This window comes from Sciurus vulgaris, assembly GCF_902686455.1.
Source record: "Sciurus vulgaris genome assembly, chromosome: 5".
Taxonomy (NCBI): domain Eukaryota; kingdom Metazoa; phylum Chordata; class Mammalia; order Rodentia; family Sciuridae; genus Sciurus; species Sciurus vulgaris.
The window spans coordinates 166,671,898-166,689,434 of NC_136465.1; the positions used below are offsets into that span (position 1 = coordinate 166,671,898).

The window sequence follows — 17,537 nt, forward strand, 5'->3', positions numbered from 1 at the left end:
GGATGGAGATGGTGGTGATGATGGAGATGATGGAGATGGTGGTGATGATGGTGATGATGGAGATGGTGGTGATGATGGAGATGGTGGTGATGATGGAGATGATGGAGATGGTGGTGATGATGGTGATGATGGAGATGGTGGTGAGGATGGAGATGGTGGTGAGGATGGTGATGATGGAGATGGTGGTGATGATGGTGATGATGGAGATGGTGGTGATGATGGAGATGGTGGTGATGATGGTGATGATGGAGATGGTGGTGATGATGGAAATGATGGTAATGATGGAGATGATGGTGGTGATGATGGTGATGATGGAGATGATGGAGATGGTGGTGATGGTGGACATGATGGAGATGGTGGTGATGGTGGTGATGATGGAGATGATGGTGGTGATGATGGTGATGATGGAGATGATGGAGATGATGGTGATGATGGACATGATGGAGATGATGGAGATGGTGGTGATGATGGAGATGATGGTAATGTTGGAGATGATGGTTATGATGGAGATGATGGAGATGATGGTGATGATGATGATGGTGATGATGATGATGATGGAAATGATGGAGATGGTGGAGATGATGGAGATGATGGAGATGACAGTGATGATGGAGATGATGGAGATGGTGGTGATGATGGAGATGATGGAGATGGTGGTGATGATGGAGATGATGGAGATGGTGGTGATGATGGAGATGGTGGTGATGATGGTGATGATGGAGATGGTGGTGATGATGGTGATGATGGAGATGGTGGTGATGATGGTGATGATGGTGATGATGGAGATGGTGGTGATGATGGAAATGATGGTAATGATGGAGATGATGGTGGTGATGATGGTGATGATGGACATGATGGAGATGGTGGTGATGGTGGAGATGGTGGAGGTGATGGAGATGATGGTGATGATGGAGATGATGGAGATGGTGGTGATGGTGGACATGATGGAGATGATGGAGATGGTGGTGATGGTGGTGATGATGGAGATGGTGGTGATGATGGAGATGATGGAGATGATGGTGATGATGGACATGATGGACATGATGGAGATGGTGGTGATGATGGAGATGATGGTAATGTTGGAGATGATGGTTATGATGGAGATGATGGAGATGATGGTGATGATGGTGGTGGTGGTGATGATGATGGAAATGATGGAGATGGTGGAGATGATGGAGATGATGGAGATGACAGTGATGATGGAGATGATGGAGATGGTGGTGATGATGGAGATGATGGAGATGATGGTGATGGTGGTGAGGATGGAGATGATGGAGATGATGGTGATGGTGGTGATGATGGAGATGATGGAGATGATGGAGATGGTGGTGATGATGGAGATGATGGAGATGATGGTGATGGTGGTGAGGATGGAGATGGTGGTGATGATGGAGATGATGGAGATGATGATGGTGATGATGATGATGGTGGTGATGAGGGAGATGGTGGAGATGATGGAGATGGTGGTAATGTTGGAGATGATGGTAATGATGGAGATGATGGAGATGGTGGTGATGATGGAAATGATGGAGATGATGGTGGTGATGCCACATGATGATGATGATGGTGATGATAAAAGAATAGTGCTGGTACTGAGGAAGCATACACAGTGTACCAGACCCCGTTCCAAGTGCTTTAAATGCCTTATATGCTCTTCCTCATTTCACACTATGGAGTAAGTACTATTATCCGCATTCTACAAACGAGCAAACCAAAGTTATGTACTTCATGGGTACTTATCATTTATCCACCTAACAAATCCATTAGGTCTTAGTCATTCCTGCTTACAGAGAGGTTAAGTAACTCACCAAGGGTCACACAGCTAGATATTGGCAAGCTGGAGGCTGAGATCAGGCAATCTAACTCCATGCTGCCCTTTCCCAGGGCACGAGGCACGGTCTCTGCCCTTGAGGCTCAGAACAGGAGGTGCAGATGGTAAACAGTGAAGTGCCACAGAATTAAGCAGGTACATCCCAGGCTCCATTGACAGGTGTTGCAGGTGTGTGGGTGAAGGGGTGACTTGCTTCTGATCGGGGGCATCCTGGAGGGCTCCTTGGAAGAAGGAGCACTTGGTCACAGCCATGAAGTCTTCAGTACCTGGGAGATGCAGGGAAGGGCAATCCCGGTGCAAAAACAATCGGAGAACCACGGCGTCTGCAATTGCAGGGGGAGCGAGAGGTGGCCTGAGGACCAGGAGAGGCCTCGAAAAGGCGCCACCAGCCAGGCCTCCCAGCCCTGGGGACGCAAGTGGGCATTGGAGGGGCCCGGAATGCGGGCCCCCTTCTCTTCCCTACTCCTATTTTATTTTTCTTTTTCATGCTATTAAGTGGGAGCTTTGGAAAGAGAGAGGCAGAAAAATAAGGGTATTCTAGTCTGACCTCGGAAAGTAAATACCACCTGGGTAAGGTGAGCTCGTTATCCTGATAATATAAACAGCACATGCAGAATTCAAAGTTCAGAGGCTGCGGAAGAGTTGGCTGGGAATGTCACCCTTAATCCCCTCGGCAGAGAAGTGTTTGGTCAACATGTTTTGTTTTTTTTTTTCCCTTCCCGTTGCTTCCTTTGAGCAGTTTTTAAAACCATAATCCTGATCACAGTGTTGGCCACTTTGGATTTTCCTTTTTCCATTAGCCATTTTAACATGAAGATTTTTTTCTCATGCCGTTGCAGATAGGCATAAACATTTTTAAAGACCACCGGGCTTTCTTTAGCTGTGCTTTTTTTAGGGGGACATTCGTTTGTCAAATTTTGGATCCTGTAAATAGGGTTTGGGTGCAAATCCTTGTGAACAGAGATTTTGCTGCATTTTGAATCCTCGCTCTGGGACACATTCCCAGAAGTGGACTTACTGACCGAAGTCTTGGAGCGTTGGTTAACACTTAGGCTACGTAATGCTCAGTCGCTCCGAGACGGATGGCCAGCTGGCCAGCTGGCCAGCGGCAGTGGGCAATCTTTTAAAGAGGGGCCCAGATCCCCGTGGGGTGAAGACACACAGGCATTAGAGCCAGATGGACCGGGACTCGGGACCTTGTCTTCCCCCCCAACTCACCCCGTAAACTGGGGCCTCAGTTTCCCTGTCTGTGAAGCAGCGTTTCTCTCCTTGGGCCCTGTGGACATTCAAGGCTGCGTTCCTTGGGATGACAGCCCTGTGCATTACAGGACATTTAAAGCATCCCGAGACTCCACTCACTGGGTGCCAGTGGCCCCCAAACGTGGCAACCCAGTGTGTCTCCAGACATCACCAAATGGCCCTGCAAGGCAAAAATCGGTTGAGGCCCACAGCTGCAAAATTGAAATAGCATCGATGCACACCGTGCACCGGGCCTTGAGGAGCACGATGAGGAGCACGCAGGGCGGACACGTGCGGCGGGTGCTCCCTGTGCCCTGCACAGCCTCAGGCCTTAATGAATGGCCGCTGTTTCTATAGTTCATGATAATAGTGGCAGTAATGGCTTCCCACTGTTGGACGCTGCAGAGAGGACACCTGGCAGGACAGCCTGGACCAACCAGGGCCAGTCCCGACTCTCGGAGCCGTGGTTCTGGGACCATGTTTCCAGCACTTTCCCGGAGCCCTCCTGCTATTTAGCAATGGCCCTGGCGCGCAGGTCTGTGGCCGGGAAGCCTCCGCGCCTTCCTCCCTCCGTCCTCCCTTGCTCTCTCCAGGATGTTTGCAGCACAGCTGTCCTCCTGGAGGACGGAGAGCGCTGAGCTGGGTCACTTCCTGGGGAGCCAAGCCCTTCTTGCTGTCCTCCCCTGGGGTGAGGCAGGCCACGTCCCCCTCAGACCTGGCCAACCTCAGAGCCCCCCAGATCCTGCCAACTCACTGACATGCAGCCCCCTGCCCAGTGTTTGGGAGTCCCCAGGTGACAGAGGACTGTGTCCCCAGGCAAGATAGGCGACACAGGACAAAACCTCCCAGAAGTTTTTATTCGGGGTTCGTGAGCAATGGCCATAACAGGCCAAGATGAAGAATGAGAACCTTTCAGTCTTCAGGGCAAAGCTCTGTCAGCCTTGCCGCGGGCTGGGTGGGCCATCTGGTCTGATAGACCAGGCTTCCTGGTCACCTCAGTGTGGATTTGCTCTGTAGGACACTAGTCTTCCATGTCTTCCTTCTGTAGCCCGTTGGGTCTTCCTGCCCATCTGCCTCTAAGGGAGGCCGTCCGTTCCTGATTCTTCTTTTAATTTCTTGGGTGTGTTTTCCAGCTGTGGGAAATGGAGAAAGGAAAAACAGGCTCTAGGCTAGGCATGGTAAGTTTTGAAGAGGTGTCCGGAACCTTCCACCCTGTCTTCATTTGACTGGGGAAGTTATCAAGAATAGAAATTCATTTCCTCAAAGTCATGGAGACCGAGGAAGTCCAAAATTAAGATGCCAGCAGGTTTGGTGTCATGAGAGCTGGCTCTCTTTGCTTCCAAGATGGCGCCTTGTTGCTCTGTCCTCAGGCAGAAGGTGGTAGGATGAGAGAAGAGGGACTTCTGGCTCTGAAAAACAGCAAGAAAATTTGCCTGTTTTTCCACCTGGACCCTCAGCTGATTAGACAGAGCCTGCCCATATGGGGTGAGGGCAGACCTTTCTTACTCATTTCCCTGGTTCAAATGCCAGACCCTTCCAGAACCACCCTCTCAGACATACCCAGAAATAATGCCTTACCAGCTATCTGGGCATCCCCTAGTCCAGCCAAGTTAACATCTGTAGTTACGTGGCTAACAGACTGTCATCAACTCAGCCCCTGCACCTGCTGTCCAGGCATTAAGCCTCTGGATTATACTCTAGTTAGCTTGTCCTAGTGCGGCCTTGGAACTCAGGTAACTCAGAGGTTTTCTTTCTTCTGACAACTCTTATCAGACATAGTGACTGCCTGGGATCTTGCCTTAAGAAGGGCTTCGAAGCTACATCTGCACTCGGTAGGAAAGAGCTCCGAGGACTTTCCATAACCAACTCTCCTCAAAGAGGGCTTACGGCTCCCACTGTCAATCGTATTTTGAGGTAGTGCTCCTCACCTTGGGACACAGGACCCTAGGAAGGGAGTTTTAAGTCTCCAGAGGAGAAGCTCCTGCCTCTCGTCCTACCACACTTACTTGGGTGTAGACGATGGGCAAAGGCATGGAAAGCTTCAGTGGGAGGATGAAGACTGGGTTTCTGCTGGAAAATGACGCACAGGCACAGGGAGGCTGAGGCCATATCAGAGATTGTGTTAGGGGTCTCCAGAGAGACAGCCGATGGTGTGTGTGTGTGTGTGTGTGTGTGTGTGTGTGTGTGTGTGTAGAGACAGGGTGAAAAAAAGTTTATTTTAAGGATTGCATCACTTGGTCATGGGGTTGCAAGTCCAAAAGTTACAAGGCAGTCAGACCAACAGGCGAGAAATTCTAGTAGAGCTGATGCTTCAGCCGGGAGCGGAATTCCTTCCTCTTTGGGGAACTTCAGTCTTTTAACTCCTTTACCTGATTGGATGAGGTCCATTCACAGTGTGGAAGGCAATCTGCTTTACTCACAGTCTAATGATTTCAATGCTAATTACACCTAAAAACAATACCCTCATAGCAATATATAGAGCAGAGTCAGACCAAATGACTGAGCACCATAGCCCAGGCACATTACACATCAAATTAACCATCACAGGCAATCTAGGTGAGTGTGCCCCAAAGTGTGCAACACGTTGTGCATGAGATGATTTTAAGTGGGACAACTCATCTATCACAGAGAGATTCTTCTCCATTCATTTTAATCCTAGTTACTTTAAAAAGAAAGACTCCATTGGATATGAGCCCCTGACCCCTCTCTAACTCTTACTATTTGGAATAAAAGAAAACAAGACCAAAATTCAGCTAGAAATGAAGTACACTGCTCTGCTTTCACCGGATTTACTTTTCCAGTGGCCTTCTATTTATGGCCATGGACTGATATTCCATTCATGATAGTGACATAAGTTTCCTTTTTTAGATAGATATATTTAAATAAAACAAAATGAGCCCATTTCGCTTCAATTAAAGAATTGTAAAAGTGGTACTTGGGTACAGATACACCCAAGAAGGTGGCCTGCAAATTACCCAAGTTCGGAAAGCACCATCTTAGCCAATAAAAGTCAGGACTCTCCAGGCCAGTAGCCCCTCCATGGGAAGACCCTCCCGTGGGAACAATGTGGGAGCAGGAAGGTTGGGTTGGATTAAGGAGAAGTTTCGTTTTTTTCTGAGAAAGCTAGAGAAAGAGCAGAAAGTTGCCCAGGGTTTGCTGGTGCCGAGATGAGTGAGGCAGAAGCTCTGTCCTCAAGGAACATGGCCAAGAATGTGGATTCTGGAGCCAGACTCCCAGGTTTAAACCTGACTCTGCCACCTGTGTCTCTGTGACCTTGAGAAGTCATTGAACCACTTTGGGCCTCTGTTTCTTCATCTGTAAAATGGGTTCATCCAGGTACCTACTTTACAGTAGGAATCAAAGTGCTGAGAACTGTCTGGCACAGAGGAAGCACCACATTAGAGTGAGTTATTGTCCCCAGGAAAGACTGACAAGGAACAAGGCCACTCTAAGGCAGCACGCCACAAGCCTTGATAAGGAAGGTACAGCGTGATCACCGAGGCAGGAGAAGGGTGGCTCCCAGATGGTTTCTTGGAGGAATTAACATACACACAGATATCTGGAAGATCAGTAGGCATTGGCCTAGAGAAGAGGAGGGGAGAATGTTCTGGAAAGAGTATATACATAGCTTCAGAGGCAAGAGGTTGTGTGACCCATTCTTGTGTCTGCAGATGGCTTTAGCCACATCATAGGCAAGGGCGCTGGGCACAGAGGGCGTCCTGAGCCCTGTGTTCCATAAGGGCAGGAGCAGTGGCCCCAGCAGCCATCTGTGCTTGACACAGCTCGCCAGGCCGGTAAGCCCTCAACAGTCACATGATGAACGAATGTTCTCCTGAGTGTGACCTGGAGGTCCCCTGGGACCACCTCAGTTAAGGAGGGACCCCAAGGATCAGAGTCTCCATAGAAATTTTCAGGTACAACTTCTCCACAAGCCTTGTCTGCCCAGAGGATCTGAACTCTTGCTTCTGTCCACAGGTGACCTGGTGTCCCGCGCCATGCATCACCTGCAGCCCCTCAATGCCAAGCACCATGGCAACGGCACCCCCCTGCACCACAAGCAGGGGGCGCTCTACTGGGAGCCCGAGGCCCTGTACACCCTTTGCTATTTCATGCACTGCCCGCAGATGGAATGGGAAAACCCCAACGTGGAGCCTTCCAAGGTCAACCTGCAGGTGGAAAGGTAAGACGGGCCTCGCCCCCAGAGCCAGGGAGAAGCTGCCCTGGTCAACCCAGCCTGCTGCTCCGGGGAGCCGTGCGGGTCCATGAGGGGAGGGTGCTGGGATAAGAACTTCCCAGTTGCCAAAACTTGCTGGAGGGGTCCAGAGGGAAACCTTACGTCCTAACGGGGTATCTTAGAAGCAGGGGTCTTTGAATGGGTTTTTACAGGGCTGGTCTTATTGGATAAAATTGGCCTTGGTCAGAGGAGTGGGCCTGCAGATCCAGGGGTGAGGGCCTCTGGGGCGCTGCCAGCTTCCTTGTGGGTGGAACTTGTCTCCATCCTCCTCACCTGGGCTCCCACGGGGAACCGGAAGCACCAGCTCAGCTGGAGGGGGCCTCTCGGGTGGCAGGGGGCTGGGCCACTCTGGGGTGGGAAGGAGCTGGCACGGCCTGGGAGGGGCCTGGCTTCTGCTGCTCCCAGCTCTGCCCCTCTGCTTCAGTGTGGCCCAGCCTCCCCTTCTGTGTATCAGGGCGGAAGCAAGCTGGTCCCGAGGTTTCCTCCCATCTGGAAATCCCAGGACTCTCTGGGGACACTTTCACCCTCTGACACAGGGCTTCAGAGACAGCCCCAGGAGCAGCTGCCACCACGAGCTGTCCCCTCCCTTCCCTCCTCCTTTAGCAGCAGGTTCATGGATCCTCTTTCCATAATGACTCACAAACGGGGTCCCGGCCTCCACGCTGGCCCTGTTTGCTCTAAGTACTATGGGAGTGACCCCACTTTACCAAAAAGAGAAGTTAGGCTGTGTGGCCTGGACACGCTGGGCTCAAGTCCGAGCTCTTCTAACGAAAAGCTGAGGGGTCCTGGGAAAGTTCCTTAAACTCTCTGGGCCTCAATTACTTCATCTGCAAAACAGGGATACAAAGAGTAAATCCTGTGCTGAACCGTTGGAAAATTAAATGAGTTGAGCAGTGCCAGTAGACACAAGTGCCTGATAAGTGTCAGCCTTTATTATTGTCATACTGGTACGTGTGCGGAGCTGGGCACCTCCCGGAATGGGCTCAGTACAGCTTTCCTTTCTCAGTTCCCAAAGCTCACTGGTTCTCAAAAGCCCACGGGTCACTCTTTCTGCTGGAAGAGACTGGGCTCCCGTACAGACCCCTGCCTGTCTCTGGACTTTCAGTTAAGAGAAGAGGGTGGAGCCCGGACTAGGCAGAGGTTGCTTCTTGTTTTTGGAGAATCCCGAGTTAGCATCTATAGGTCCGTCCAGTGTGGAGCTCGCATGTCAGGGGTTACGCAGGTCCCTCAGTGTCCAGGTCAAGTCGGTGGGCATCCAGCGCACATGTTCATGTTCAAACATGCCCCAGTGAAATGCCCCTGGTCCCTGAGCAAAAAAGTCATCTGAGTTAGACACCAACACTTTGCTTTCCCTGACTGGCATCCCAAGGGATGAGGGAATGGAAGGCCTCAGCCCTGGGGCACCAGATGCGTCAGCCCCTGCTCCCAACAGGATATAGTCAGCTTCTCTAACTCGCTTCCCCTATGACACTCTGGACCCCCATCTCCCTGCAGGGGAGCCCCTCCAGCCAGACCCTGCCCACCGTGAGCCTCCTCGTCCACTCAACCTTGCCCTCTGGCTTCCACCGTCGAGTCTCACACTCTGCCTGTCTCTGCTCATAGCACCTTATTTTCTGCCTAGGATGGAGATCTTAAATTATATATGTATTTCCATGACTGTGTATTACCTGTAAGCTTCATGAGGGCAGACAACACGGGTGTTTGGGCCATTACTCCACAGCCAAGGCCAAGCTCAACACCTGGAGCAGAGAGGGAAGCAACAGATGTTTGCAGAATGAAGTAATGATCTTTGACTGTTTCTTGAGTTTTTAAAACCTGTGAGATGCTTGTGGGTAGAACTCGTCTCCAGAAACCTTGGAAATAAGAAGGAGGGAAGGAAGGAAAGAGGAAGGAAAGAGGAAGGAAGGAGGGAAGGAAGGAAAGCAGGCCTCAGATAAATTTTGTAAGATTGGGGCTGGGGAGATAGCTCAGTTGGTAGAGTGCTTGCCTCACAAGCACAAGGCCCTGGGTTCAATCCCCAGCACTGCAAAAAAATAAATAAATGTAATAATAATAATAATAATAATAATAATAATTTTGTAAGATTTATGATTATGTAATTTCCAAATAGCAAGGATGAATGTAAACACAATTGGGTGTTTCATCACCCTAGCTGGTCATGTTGGGAGGAGCAAAGGGCAGCTTTACTCAGAATACGAGACAACAGGTAGCTCCAGGCACCTCCAATCTTCCTGCAAACAAAGCAGGATTTATGCACACACAGGAACTGCTCTCAGCCCTTTGGCAAGCAGGAAGTAGCAACAGATGTGGCCAAATGCCTGCCAGAGGAATCTCAGCCGCAAACATGGGTGTACGATCAGTCACCAACTATTTAAGAGAACGAATGCTGTGAAACAAAATAGTTTTAACAAATGAAAGAATTTACACTTGAAGAAACTGAGCTCATAAAGCCAATGGAATAGAACATTAGGAGCTCATGGCACCCAAATACATCTTCCGAGCTATTTCCTGTACTAAAATGTCACCCCAACCCATGGCTACTTAACATGTTTTTCATCTGTGACCTGTGAGGACTGAGATTCGAATCTCAACATAGTCCCATGACAGAGCAGGGTGACACAGAGCATCCAAAATGTAACTTAGAACTCGACTCCACTCTTTTTCACCAATATCAGCACGTGGCGGGAAGGATGTGTCCTCGATGCTAGTAGCACTACCAGTCAGGACGCTTGGTCACCAAAGCTGACCTGCGGTGGCAGCTTAAAGCAGAAGGGAAGCCTCAGGGAGGCCTGGCGTGGGCAGCAGGTTAACAGACACTTTGCGCTTCTGCATGAGAATTTGATCTTGGGTTAATTCTCTAGCTCTGTTCCCCTGGAAACCTGATAAAAATTGCAGTTTCTAGGCAACCTTGCTTACAGTCGGAATAGGCCCAGATTGGTACATTGTATCTGACCTGGTAGTACTAGAAATGCTTGATAAAGAGCCAGAACTTTGGGCTCCTCTGAATTCACTGGCACTTGTAACTGGCCATGTCCTTCAAAGGGACCTTGGAAGATAATTCTACAGAGTTTTTAAAGGAGATATTGGGATTTGTAAACCAGGACAGCTCTACAGCTACCCAAGGGGATCTCATCTCCTTGTACCTGAGCGTCCTCTGGGCTGAAAGACTTCTTCCTGTAGGCAGTGACCAGCTCAGAGAGGGCTGGGCAGAGGGAAGAGACCAGACCTCCATAGAGGCATAAACAGGCATTGGGAGGCCTGAAGTGTTTAATGAGCATCTACTATGTGCCTGTTGCATCCTGTGTGAGGCACTTCACATTCTGATTAGCTGAATCCGCCCCTCAGCCTTGTGAGCTAGAAGCATCCTTATCTGCTGGTGAGAAAATTAAATCTTTGACCCTATACTGCTATTTAGTAGGAAAATACTATTTGGAAGCTAAGGATCTTGGTAGCACATCGATATATATCTATTTTTTAAATTGATAAAAATAATGCTATTTACAGGATGCAGTATGTATTTCAATACATATATACATCAGTTAGATAGGGGGAATAAATTTTGAATATTTTTATATTCTGGAGCCAGAATACATGGGTTAGTGTCCTGGTTCTAATACTCAATAGCTGTGCGACCTTCAAAATGTTACTTAATCACTCTGAGACTCACTTTCCTCGTCTTTAAAATGGGAGAATCTACGTCAGAGAACTGTTAGGACACTGTTCGGTGTTCATATATTTAAAGTTCTTAAATCTCAGGACGCTTTAGGCGGTTTTAAATAATGGCCGTTATTATTCTCACCGCTGTGGCGTTTATTACCTGGAGGTTCATGGTAACAGGGCCTCGCGGAGGATCCGGGGCTCTTGTTAACATGTGGGTTCTACTCATCAGGCCTCAGGGTGGGGCCTGAGTCTCCACTCCTCACGAGCTCCAGGGGGGGCTGCCAGTCCAGGGACAGGGCCGTGCATACCAGGGGTTCTCGTTCTTCGCGTCTGTCATGTCTTCACTTCCTGCAGTTTGGGGGCTGGATCGAGCCTCGCGGGGGCCTCGACTGTCCTGACCTCTGCAGTCACCGGAATGCATGGCCAGAGGCCAGGCGTGGCCTTGGGGGTCTTTGGAGCAGCTGCCGCCAAGGGACAGCTCTGAGCCTACAAGTTTAATGATCACGCTCAGCCAAACGAGAAGGCCCAGCTCCTCTTCCGCGGCTCAGGGATGGCAAATTAGTGACAAGCTGTGGAAAGGAAAGGCCAGGCAGGAAGTGACAGGTGTCGTCCCTGGGGACAGCACTGGGCAGATCCTGAACTTCTCCACCTTCGCGCTGCCAAACACCTCCGGCCTCCGGGGCTTGACAACCAGCTTCGACTCAGGTGCCTGGGAATTTTTCTCGGCCGAGGGGGAGAAATGGCTTCTGACCCCAGGACCAGCTGAGGGGGTCGGGATCAAGAACGGCCCGACAGGCAGCTTCAGTCTGGCCGGCTGCACGGCCACCCTGGTGTGTTCCAGGATCCAGGTCTTTTCCGAATCCCACTAAACTGGCTCCCATAGCTGTCTGATCTAGTCTGGGTGCCAGCTGCTCCTGGTTTGGGGAGAAAGGGACAGACAACTGGACTTTTATGACACGAAGACTAAAGAACCAGAGCTTCCCTGTCCAGCATGGTAACGCCTAGCCACGGGCAGGGATTTATACTTCAGGGTGTAAAGATCAAATCACACTAACGCTCAGTTCCTTGGTACCACCAGCCTCAGTTCAAACACTTGAAAGCTGCAGTAGCTGGTGGTTTTTGCATCGAACATTTCCATCACCCCAACGCTAGACCAGAGACCCCGCGCAGGAGTGCCCCCTTTTAGGAAAAGTCGTGGCAATCAGCCTTCCCAAGCAACCAGGAAGGAGCCACGGGAGAGGCAAGGGACCAGCTCTCCTCCTGAGCCTCTGCCCTGGGCCATGTTGCATCATCACGTTGCAGCTCAGTTTCTTGAAGCCTGTCATCGCTGTCAAATTTTGTCAGGTTTCTCTGAGAGCCCACGCTCTCTAGTAAGCGTGTGAGCTTGTGGAATCCTTACAGGAATCCAGTGGGTCTCTTGGTGACACTGTCTCCCATTGCTATCCCAATCTTGCTGATGAGAAACCTCAGGCTCAGAGAGGTTGTGCAATTTGCTCAGGTTACACAGCTCATCAGGGCAAAGCTGAGGTGCAAAGTCAAGACGCTCGAGTCCTCCTGAGCTTACTCTCTACCCCTGTCACACCCAGGGGACAGGAGGGACAAAAGGGTTCCCTGGGAAGGTGGAAAGCCTGCAGATCTGTGGCCAGGAACATCCTTGCCTTATATGCTTTCCTCTCCCTCTTTTTATTTCCTTCTCCATTTTTCTTTGGCCTAAGGTCTCAACAAATATTGCTAATATAAATAGAATAATGATCATTGAATCACTTTATCTGACTGGACAATGGTTAAAAACCTTTGAGAAACTTGTTACTCTCTCAAATTGCTGTATAGGTAAACACAGAAAACTGGGCCCAGGGGTGCATGCCTCTGATCCCGGAGGCTCGGGAGGCTGAGGCAGGAGGATCTGTTTTAGTCAGCTCTTTCACTGCTGTGACTAAATGACCTGACCAGCACAATTATAGAGGAGGAAAGGTTTAATTGAGGGCTCACGGTTTCAGAAGGCCGGCTCCAATCCTCGGGGCTCAAGGTGAGGTAGAACATCATGGCAGTAGAGAGTGGCAGAGGGAAGCAGCTCACATGATGATCAGGAAGCAGAGAGACTCCACGCTCCAGATACAAAATACATACCCCAAACCACACCCTGATTCCCACCTCCTCCAGCCACACCCCACCTGCCTCCAGGGACCACTCAGTGAATCCCATCAGGGATCAATTCACTGATGGGGTTAAGACCATGACCCGATCATTTCTCCTTCAAAGCTTGCACTGTCTCGCATGTGAGTTTTGGGGGAACATCACATCTAAACCCTAACAGGATCCAAAGTTCAAAGCCAGCCTCCAACTTAGCGAGGTTCTAAGCAACTCAGTGAGACCCTGTCTCTGAATAAAATACAAAAAAGGGGTGGGGATGTGGCTCAGTGGTTAAGCACCCCTGGGTTCAATCCCCAGTACAAAAAAAAAAAAAATAGAATCTGCAAGTTTTATTTTTAATTGACAACTACTAATTATATGTCAGTGGGGCAGAAGATAATGTTTCATATACATAAGTTACATGTATAACTTATGGAATGATCAAATCAGGCTGATTAGCATATCCCATCATCCCAAATGTTTGTCATTTCTTTGCAAGCGTTTAAAATCCTCTCTCAGAGACTCTGAAGTAAGTAATGTGTTATTATCATTAATCACAATCTCCGAGCTGTGCAGCAGATCACAGAACTCACTACTCCTGCCTATCTGGACGTCACCCGGCACCTGTTGACCTCCTCTGCCCACCACTGACCACTGGCAGCCCCTGCCACCATGGTCCTCCTCTCTGCCCTGCCATCCCACCTCCTCTTAGATCTTTACCTCGGTGTCACTTAAGCTTTTTATTTACTTTACTTAAATCTTTTCATTATTTTTGTTTATTGTTAAACATCTTCTCCACGATCTGTTCATGCAGTAGCAAAGAGCTAAGGCTCATTGAATTCCTACATCGGGCCCTGTTCTTGGTACTTTCCGTGAATCAACTCATGCATCCCTCCTGTGACCTATCAGGATATGATCGTGGTCATGCCCATTTTAAAGATGGGGAGAGGGAGGCAGAGAGGATGGGCAATTTGCTCACAAGGCAGCCTGTCCCCAGAATCCACTCCCTTAACGAGGGCACTTGCTGCTCCGTGTCTGGCCATGGGCTGGGGAGGGCCAAGCCCAGAAGGCCTCACAGCCAGGATGGAGGGGAATTGCAAGTGTCCCAGGGAGGCAGAGAGGCCCTGCTGGGGACAACCAGGAAGTCAGTGTTTGGACCAGACTTGGAAAGGTGGAGAAGATCAGGCAGTGAGTGGCGGAGGCAGCATCAGCCGAGGCTCCAGGTAGGAAACCTGAAGCCACATGCCAGGGTGAGGAGGGCACAGCCCAGCGAGGAAGATTCAGGTCAGGGCTGGAGTGGCCCCGGGTGGTTGGCAGAGGTGCAGCTGTTCAGCCAATTGCTGAAGTGCTTCTCCATGGGTCAGTAAGCAGCCACGGCCCCAGGTGCCACGTCCCTGCAGTGCCCTCCCCGACAGTGGGTGCAGCTTGGCATCCGGCCCTGGCGGGGACCTCAGGTGCCCTCTCTGCACTGAGGGCGTAGGAGCTGGTTGGTGCCTGGCCTTGCTGGTAGTTAAATATTTAGAATACTCCCCTGAGTTGAAAGCGTGCCGGAGAACACGGTGACCTGCAGTGTCACGGGGCCATTGTGCCCGCAGCGGCCGAATGGGGTGAAGGCTGGACAGGGGGAGATGCGTGCCTAAAACGCAAACCCTGCTCCTCCCTCGGGACCCCGCCGCCCCTCGTCCCTGCGGTGGGGCCCGCCCACCGGCCCTCTGGCGGGGAAGGCCACCCTTCTCCACAAGCCTGTGGTGGACAGCTCCCACAGCTGTCCAGAGCCAGCGCGCACCAGGCCCTGGGACCCGCGCTTCTCCAGATCCCCCACCTCAGCGTCCCCGTCCCCCTCTGAGATACTGTCATTCTGCCTGTTTTACAGATGGGGAGTGAGAAGGTCAAGGACGTGCCCAATGTCACAGAGCGAAGTCAGGCAGGGCTGGGCGGGAAGCTGAGCCCTGCACTGTGGTTCCAGAGCCTGTGTCCCCTCAGTCACCTCCCTGTGGCCCTGCCACTGTGCTGGCATTGTCCGTTGCCTTCCATGGAAGTCTGTCTCCGCGGACCCCAAGCTCCTCAGAGGCAGGGTGGGGCGTTGGTCATCTCGTGCTCTCTCTGTGGGGCAGCCAGCCGGGCCTGGCATCGGGTGGGTGAGAGACAGCAAGACCAGTCTGGGACACGGCTGCAGAGGGGACAGGAACAGATGTAAGAACCTATTAGAAGTTTCTCTAAAGAATCCGCAGAGACGACGGAAGCCCCTGTCTGATGGGTGCCATCCTCTGTGTCTCTCGGGGACACAGAGACCTGTCCCTGTTGGCCTCATCCCTACCCTTGAAGGGTCCCCAGGGAAACCACATTGACCTCCAGAATTGTTGGCTCTTCCTCATTTGCCTGGAACTGGCGGTCCCTGGATGCTCCGTATTAGGAGCCGAGGTCACTATGAACACTCTGGAAAAATCTTTTCTTAAAAAAAAAAAAAGAATTTGCAAAAATGAGCCCTTAAAGCCACCCAGTGCACACTGAGAGCTGGCTAAGGCAGGGCAGGGCCCGGCCCAGGCAGGAGCCCAAATGCCCCGGAGCAGAGCAGCCTGCAGAGAGGACTCGTCCTCTGAGCAGGGCTGTCCCCGGCCGACTGCCTCTGTGCCAAGCTTCCACTTTATTTTTATTTTATGCTTTCAGAAATAGTGATATCAATGGTGGCCAACACGGAGCTGGGGTTCACGTGGTGAGAAATGGCCAGGCGGTAAATCTGGTCACTTGCTCCGTAGACAGATCTGAGTGGATTTTACGTTCTTCAAAGTCTGACATTGCAAACAGCCTCCTCGGGTCTGCGGTTTTCCTGGGGTTTTATTGATTTAATCATGTTCCCTCCTTCCGTTTTACTCTCCTTAAGGACTGCATCTTTCTTTACAACTACAATACGAGGTGCTGTAAATTCCCATCTTTATACTATCTTGTCTTCCCCCTTCCCCCGAAAAGGTATATATTCTCATTTTTTTAATTTTGAAAAATATAAGAAAGATTAAAATTACCTACAATTCTGATCCCCAAATGTAGCCAAAATTAGTACTTAGTGTATTATCTTTTTTTAAAATGCAAATAGTAAAGGCTATTTAAGTGGTTGTACTATGTATGTATAACTTTATATCTTTTTATTTCCCTTAATAGCATACAATAAGCATTTCATAGGACTGCTACAGAACATTCATACACATCATTTTTAATGACTGCAAAATATTCCACCTTCGGAATGGACCATAATTTTCTAATGGTTCCTGGGTTGCTGGTCATTTGGGTCGTTTCCAACTTGTGAACTGCTATTCTTTCAAAACTGCCCACAGTAGCACAACTGAGCTATCTATGGAGAGGGATTGGGTATAAAAAGAGTAGTCTTTTGGAGGGAAGCAACTGAGGAGTTAATCCTTGGGGCCTCTGATGGCAAGAAATTGCGGAAGGAGAGCCCGGGAAGGGAGGCAGCCCGGCCATTCCCACGCCTCTCCTTTTGCAAAGAGCAAGGCCTTGTGGGAATCCTAAAGAAAATGACGTCCGCCTGGCCTGCGAGCCTTCCTCCCGCAGTGACGATCAGAATCCCCCGGAGTGAGCACATCCTGGCTCCAGGGATGTTCCACCCCTGGATCTCCCTGGAGTCTCTCCCAAAGCTGGGAGGTGGGGACCTCGGACAGGGTTTCTTCTCCCATCTCGAGAGACTGGTGCTAGAAAAGCCATGAGCTTGGCCCCCGTCGTGCCATGAGTGGCCCCGCTGCATCCGGGGGCTGCTCCAGGGAGCCCTGGGGATCCCCGCCCCCCACGCTGAGCCATGTGGTGTTCGAGCGAAGAGCACGTGAACCCCCTCGGAAGGCAGAGCTCGCCTTGTTCTGTTGTACGCGGTTCATGGCACGCACTTGACCACGTCTGTAGACGAGAAGACCCCGCGACTCCAGGAGGCGTTTATGGGGTGGCCGCACTTGCTCGTTTATGATCCTAGACTTAACGTCTCTGGCCCGCGTTGTTTCCCCCTGGGTCCAGGGAACATCCCCTGTGAAGCCTCCTTAGTTCTTGCACGCTGCTGTGAGGAATTTGGTCAAGATTCAGCCAGTCGGGTTCCAGCCTACCAGGAATGTAGGCCCAGGGAGGAGCCAGATCCTTCCCCAGGCCTCTGTTCTCTTCTCACTGCCAAGTTCACGGTGCAAGGCTGCAGGCACCCTTCTGCAGTCCTTGGACCCCCTGCTCTGTGAGTCCCTAGCCTAGGGGTCCCGCATAGCAAGGCATGAGTGGGAAAGGAGACCTGTAAGTGGCAAAACCCAAGGACCAACCCGAGACCCCCGGCTGCATCTCCCCTGCTCTGCAGTCCCCCCTCCCGGAGGTCCTGTCCTCCTTGGGACCCCAGAGCACTTTAGAAGCACGTCTCCACATTTCATGCTCCGCCCCAGACCCTAGTCACCTGCCTTCTTCCTC

General features: G+C 50.8%; 1 protein-coding gene across 2 annotated transcripts in view; it reads left to right on the forward strand.

Moving 5' to 3' along the window:
* ABTB3 (ankyrin repeat and BTB domain containing 3) overlaps positions 1 to 17,537 on the forward strand; it is a 269,393-nt gene that overhangs the window by 168,269 nt on the left and 83,587 nt on the right. For both annotated transcript variants that reach the window (XM_079143083.1, XM_079143084.1), the window contains exon 3: positions 7,046 to 7,250. In XM_079143083.1, coding sequence (XP_078999209.1) covers positions 7,046 to 7,250 — 205 coding nt within the window. The remainder of the gene's footprint in view (positions 1 to 7,045; positions 7,251 to 17,537) is intronic.